The 7,222-nt window shown below is 40.6% G+C and overlaps 1 protein-coding gene across 1 annotated transcript in view; it reads right to left on the bottom strand.

Annotated features, from left to right (window-relative positions):
- PTPRO (protein tyrosine phosphatase, receptor type, O) overlaps nt 1–7,222 on the bottom strand; it is a gene marked incomplete at its 3' end in the record, with an annotated part of 57,265 nt that overhangs the window by 10,849 nt on the left and 39,194 nt on the right. The window contains exons 13-15 of the mRNA XM_010014688.1: nt 6,295–6,427; nt 4,791–4,911; nt 2,808–2,876 (exon numbers count right to left, since the gene is read on the bottom strand). Of these exons, the coding sequence (XP_010012990.1) occupies nt 2,808–2,876; nt 4,791–4,911; nt 6,295–6,427 (323 nt within the window). The remainder of the gene's footprint in view (nt 1–2,807; nt 2,877–4,790; nt 4,912–6,294; nt 6,428–7,222) is intronic.

Below are 7,222 nucleotides of genomic sequence, written 5' to 3'. Positions count from 1 at the left end.
CCAAGTCCTTCTCCTCAGGGCTGCTCTGAATCTCTTCTTCGCCCAACCTGTAGCTGTGCCTGGAATTGCTCCAACTGAGGTGCAGGACCTTGCACTTGGCTTGGTTGAACTTCATGAGGCTGGCATTGGCCACCTCTCAAGGGTGCCAAGGTCCCTCTGGATGGCATCCCTTCCCTCCAGCGTATCAACCGAGCCACACAGCTTGGTGTCATCGGAAAACTTGCTGAGGGTGCACTCAATCCCACTGTCCATGTCGCCAAACATGGCAACAAAGATGTTGAACAGGATCGGTCCCAACACTGACCCCTGAGGTACCCCACTCGTTACTGGTCTCCAATTGGACATTGAGCTATTGACCACAACTCTCTGTGTGCAGCCATCCAGCCAGTTCTTTATCCACCAAGTAGTCCATCCATCAAATTGGTGTCTCTCCAGTTTAGAGACAAGGATGTCATACGGGACAGTGTCAGACGCTTTGCACAAGTCAAGGTACAAGTCCATCAACTGCTCATGTGCAGTTGTTTTTCATGCGTCTCAGCATTCTTTCCAGGAGAATCTGCTCCAAGATTTTGCCAGGCACAGGGGTGAGACTGACTGGTCTGTAGTTCCCCGGGTCTTCCACCTTCCCCTTCTTGAAAATGGGGGTTATATCTCCCTTCTTCCAGTCACCAGGAACTTCACCTGACTGCCGTGATTTTTCAAATATGACGGACAGTGGCTGAGCAGCTTCATCTTCCAGCTCTCTCAGGACTGCGATGGATTTCATCAGGTCCCATGGACTTGTGCACATTCAGGTTCCTAAGATGATCTTGAACCTGATCCTCTCCTACAGTGGGCCTAAGGTCTTTTGTCATCCTGATAAATTTCCACTTTTTCAAACCAATTGATTTTATTCAACATACGAAAAATATGTAATTACTCAATAAATACAATATTGTTTTCCTGGAATTATATATTCTTTCACCTCCTGCTTAGGTGTACTGAACAATTTTATGCAATTAAAAGGAAGATGCAGAGACTGCTCAAGTTCTGAAAACTCTGCTGCATTGAGCTTTCCTTAGGAATCAGTGGATATGCCCATAGCTCCTTTACTAGATCCCTGGAATAACCCCGAAGGAAATCTGTCTTCTTAATCCTTCTACCTGTCTTTAGGGCCATATTTTCCATTTGACTGCCTGGATGGACAGTGAATTTGGTTTTGACATTAGACAACAGAGGCACACAAAACAAGATATCTTTACTAACTCTCAGAGAAGTCAGAACCATCAGATTAGGGAACACTGACTTCAGGAACAGAAATTTGTGGAGATACTAAGTGGGAATACTTTCCTCAATTTATATTTTTATAACATAATTTATGTATGTATACACATATGCATAAATACACATATATATACACACATATATACACATATATACACATATAATAAACAAGAACCTTCACTTTCACATCCAAACCTATTAATTAATTCCCCTTCCCCTAAAAAAGCCTTTTATGATTTTAATAACATCTGTTGCTAGTTCAATCATTTGATTCAAGCTTGGCTATTTAATTAACATGAGTGTTTGATCTTCTGCCTTCTTTGCCATTAATATAGTCCAAGCAAGAGAAGCTGAAAGATTAGTTTGTACTACATACAGCTGGCTGCTATTAAAGCTAAACCAAGCAAGTGAAGCTTGTTTAATATCCAGTTAATTAGCAGCACAGTGAGGTATTGACAAGATTTGCAGGGCTTGTTAGTTCAGTTTGCATGCTTATTAGCAAAAGGCTTGTTGTAGTGCAGTGTCAATCCATTTAATCCCATCCTTGCTGGCAGGCTGTGTCGTATGAGATCATGGAAGCATTTCCCTGTGCACCAACTCCTCTTTTCAAATTCTTGGCCATCACCAAAGGTGACCGTGAGTGTAAAACCAAGGCACATACGACCTTTGAAGGTCCCTTCCAACCCAAACTGTTCTATAATTCTATGATTCTATGATTTTCTTTTTCCTACATACTGGAATAGGGCTGACAGTATGCTTTTAAATATCTGTGTTTGGACTTGTCTTGAAAGAGAACATTAGCAGAGATTGCTAATAACAAACCAGTAAACCCTGGTCAGTCATTAGCCCTTATTTTCCAAAATAGGAATGGAAATGACCACACTGGTGCCAGTCAATTTGCTCTCAAGAGCCCTTTCACTTCTATAACATCTGATCCTACAGACTTTCTTTGTTCAAATACTTTTCTTCAGCTGATGGTGTCAGTGATGGTTTGGAGTCCATAGTCAGTGCCTGCAACTCTTGTAGGTGGTTTTCTAGATTAGCAAGTGTATGTTGGGGAGGGGTTTGAGCCTTTTCAATAGCACTGAACATTAAGTTACAGTAAATATTTGAGTTGGCTTGTCCTTCTCTTGCAATGCAAAGAGAAATTAATTAATAGCACTGCATGAAGACAGTTGCTAATTAGTCATCTACAGGCAAGCTTACTTCTGGATGTAAATATATCTCTATGGAGGTGCTAATGGATTTATAGATCAAGTTTCTACACTTGTTTTATGTAAGGAAATATGTCTGTAAGAGAAAGGAAAAAGAATATCCTCCCAAAACACATCTATGCAACTTGGTTGACATGTATATACATCATTCCCTACTAAAACTAAAGGGTGAAAGAATACATAGTCTTTAGTCATCATTCAAAAACCCCAAAATATCTTAAAGAGGGACAGTGATGGCATAAAAAATAAGCGCTTAAGATTAAAGATCATATTTGCGAAAAAGCATAGATGGGGAAAGACATAATTAAAAGCCTTGCTTCAAACACTCACCAATTATAGGGAAGTTTCCCATCTCTCTCTAAAGATGCAAAATTGACAAAGGTTCCAGCCCCGCATTCCCTGTTTCAGGAAGACCATTGGGTACAAAGTTACCATTTTTGGATTCACAATGCTTGTAGTGATGTTGATTTAACAGAGAACTCTTGGTGTTGTGGAGAAGTGCTGAACACTCCCATCTGTGACTAAATGTGAGGTAATCTGTGATCAGCATAACTGAAATCCCTGAACATAGTCATCCAAAACTAACAAATGTTCAGCACTACCTGAGATCAGGTTTCCTAATAATGCTTTAAAAAGAATAAAAAAAGGGAGAAGTTGCTAATAAAGATTTCGAATAGAACTCATCTTCTGTCCAGATGTGGGCTTTCTATAGTCTGGGTCTAGCAACAGTTATTGGCCTTAGTACATATGTTAAATATTTACCTTTCTATACTAAATATTCACTGTCCCAACTCCACGGAGATGTATAATTGTCTCCATTTGACAGCATCATGATAATTTTGGATTCACAAAATAATTGTGGTAAACCCCTGAATTTCCTGAATAACATTTCAGTGAATTTACCACAAGTCCATTATTTTCAGCCACAAATGATAAATTGACTTGACTGCTTTTGATTCCTTGATTTAAGCAAACAATTGCTTCCAGCTTCTTACTGGATCTACTTTTTAATTTCCTTCAGGATTTTTATCTTCTGGGGCTTGAAGAGGTGATAAAAAGAAAAAGCTTTTGGTTGCTTGCAAAGTAATTAAGTACAAAAAAGAACTAATTTAGCTGGGATTTTCACAGAGCCAGCAAAATGTGTGTGATATGGTCATCTGTTGCATGGAATACATAGCTAAAACATGACACACAAAATACAGGTAACGAGGTCTGCTAAGTAACCCAGTGCTAGATTCACATAAGTTGGTGGGATTTTACATGAAATAATTTCCTTTCTTAAGACAGCACAGTAAATTAATATAAAATATATTGCACAGATTATAAAAGGATGAAGACTCCAGAACACTTCCAAAACCAGGAGGTGAACTACATATTGAGGGTTTGGAGAAATTTACACAGTTCACTCAGGCTATAATACAACCCACATTAAAGTGAACTGTTACAGGTAAAACCACCAGAAAAAGGAAATTGAATTTCAATATTCACATAAAAATGATCTGTGCAGACAGCCGAAGGGACTGCACCCCTACACTCCTGCAAGACAGTTTTTTCTTTCACCTGTATGACACAATAAATTGGGATCTTCAGTGTTAGAGGTGAACAGCAGAACCCAAGATCCCTTCTGGATTTGTGGGTCTCACATATTTGGCTGCATCCTGACTACACAGAAAGACAAGATATAGGTGAGCTCAAATGCTCTTTCCAATGCTGCAGTTTCTACAGGAAAGAAGTCCATATGAATGGAGGATTTGGCCAACTGGAAGACCAGGATCTGGGGGCAGACTGGCAAGTCCTCCAAAGAGAGACTATCAGGGCCCTGGGCATATCCTCCCTCATTGTAGGGATTTGGGTACAAGGGCTCAGGCCTACATGGCCTGAAACGCAGCATCCTGGACCTGATTAACACACTGTCTTGTATGTTGATATGGAAAATCTCCTGTTCCAAACCACAGGAAATATTTACTAAGCATCTTGATGTCCTGCTCATGCCCAGTTGCCCCAGGTCCTAATTACCCTTTAGCTGCCTGACACGACCCTCTTGTAATAAGTGATTGCACTTCTTGTGGATCCACTCTTGTAAAGCTGAAAATGAGACAAAGGTTGAGCTTGTAACTCAGGTCACAAATGAAAGCAGATACAGGGAGAAGACATGCTACTCATAAACAACAGCAAGACAACTATTTTGAAGATATCCTGTTCACAGCATCTTGAGCAGCACCCATGCACAAAAAGCATCCTCAATTTCAACTACTGTCATGATGTGTTTGTTATTGTTGGAAATTTTTGGAACTAGCATAAATCTGGACTTACCTGGCCATTTGTAGATGTTTTCTCCTGAGTACAACAAGAGTCACCAGCAGCAGTCCAATCAGAAGGATACTTAGGATGGCTAAAACGGAGATTACCACTACGTTGGGATTCATCTCGGTGACTGTACATACAAACAAGGAATCTTGGTTATTCAATTCAGAAGTGCTGTGAGTTCTGCTGTGGGGTTTGTTTTGGTTCTTTCGTGGGTTTTTTTTTCCCTGAATGTAGATAGTGTTTTTTTAATGAACTGATCTCATTCAGCCTGGAGAAAAATCCACCACTAGGAATAAAGGGAGGTTTTGACTAGTTATTGCTCTTACAGAATTTCTGTGGGGAAATGTCTTAACTCTGGTATTTTTGTTAAACTTTAGTATGTTGAGATTGTTTTTGTTTTCCTTTTTAACTGAAATTCGTAACACAAGAGAAAAGGGTGAAGGAAATGTAAAATACAGACATTCATCATTGTCTATGTCTCCAAAGCACATTTCAACTCTGAAGCTGATCTTCAAAAATAATACCTTTTCTGACCCAAAAGCGAAATAACAGGCTAAGGCGCTGTACTATACTATACTATACTATACTATATTGATGGAGTTTCTTTGGCAAATAAATTTTAACAATATATTCTGTTTTAAATAAGGGCTGGAATCAAATCCCAGTAACAAAACCTTGATTTGTTTTTGTTTCATATTACAGTCTTATTGACCGTACTACTATGAGACCAGATAGACTGTTCTACTCATTTTATAACAAACCCTCTTTAATTTACTTGGTCGGAATAGCTTTATATCCACAATTGTCTAGAGAAGCATTTTTTAGATTAAAAATCATGGATATTTTTAAGCTAAGTATCATACATTGAACTCCGGCATGGAGTGGTGATGATGTATAGGACTACACTACACATCACTCCCTAACTAAGCAGAGATGACACTGATCCTTCTGAAGGGGAGACTTTAAAGGAAAGTCCACTGCTTTGGGCAGTTCAACATCGATATTCGTCAAGGTCAGTGTGGAGCCAGGTTTCACAACATGCCCAGGGAGCCTTCATCAGGAGCTATCCCTTTTGGGGGGTGACTGCTCAAGATCCTGCGATGGCCTTTCTCCTTCCCTTTAATCCTATCTCCACATCTTCACTAGAAGCAGAAAGCAAATTTTTTGCCTTAGGAGCTTATAAATGTGATTTTCATCATTGGGGCTTGGCTGAGAAGACGCTTTTCACCATAAATGTCATCAAGCAGGTTCATCCTTCACAGCACAAACTAGGTCTCTGATTTCCAAAACCCAGTAGAGCCTCCAGTTTATATTTTTCCAAGTCAACTCCCCTGCAAGGATTTTTCTAAGAACTTTTTAAAGCTGCTTCCCCATCCCATCCACATCTGGCAGCCTTTCCATGATACAAACAACCCCTGGGTCTAGCATTACTGAGAGCAGCTTTAGAAAGCAAGGAGAAACAGATGTTGTAGCTGGCGGAGAAAGAAGAATGCAGGGAAGTGCTGCTTACCCATGGTGGAAACTGCAATGAAAGTGGGGATGCTGGGACTGTTGTGGCTGAAGGTGGTTACACTGCAGTTGTAGGAAGTGGCAGGGGTTAGGCTGGAAATGGTCACTACATGTGAAGAAACAGTGACAGGTTCCTGCAGATATGGGGAAAAACACACAGAAGTTCATTTCTGCTGTAAACAAAAGTACAAATCAGTGCTTCCCTATCCACCCATATATTTGAACAGCTAAAGTCAGACCTGCTGAAAGAAACCAGCACTTCAAAACCCAGGGACGATAATCAGAGCCTGTCTGAAAATAGGCAGGTAGCCCAGCACGCTGGCAGAAGAGAGGAACAGAGGTGATAACAGCATCAGGAACAGTCCAGAGCATCCCAGGAAGCCCCAGGGCCCCTTGGGGAGAGCAAGAGGATGCCTCACAGGGGGTTGGTTGGGCACAGGCTTGGTGGGTGAAAGTGCTGCCACCCATGGGACATCCCCAGAGGTGGGCAAAGCTCATGAGCTCCGGTTACTAAGACATACAGGCAGGAGGAAAATAAAGTTATTTTTATTCAAAGCACAGCCGAGGCAGTCTCAATCCTGACACCCTCGTATGAGTAGGTGACATCTCTGCTTCTGAGGCAGTTCCTCTGGATGTGCAGAACTGTGAGCCTTTTGAGTGGCCAAGGTGAAAAAAAAAGCTAGAACAAAGCTTTTTGGCAATAACTATGATCAGACATCTCACACCTTAGTTTTTCTAGCTAATAGAAATTATTTACGTAACATATTTATACCATGTTTTAATCACTATGTCCCTAGTAAACACAGTTGTGTTTTTCAAGTGCTGATACAGCAAAAGAAAACAAATACAACATGTGAATGGACTTAAAGATATAGCCCCTTAAGTTCCCCATAGTCTTTTCTGTACTCTCCAGCAGAACAACCAAGGGT

This window comes from Nestor notabilis, unplaced genomic scaffold (genome assembly GCF_000696875.1).
Source record: "Nestor notabilis isolate BGI_N333 unplaced genomic scaffold, ASM69687v1 scaffold6405, whole genome shotgun sequence".
NCBI classification, from domain to species: Eukaryota; Metazoa; Chordata; class Aves; order Psittaciformes; family Psittacidae; genus Nestor; species Nestor notabilis.
Note: the sequence above shows the minus strand (reverse complement) of the source record. Positions and strands in the feature narration are given on the sequence as shown.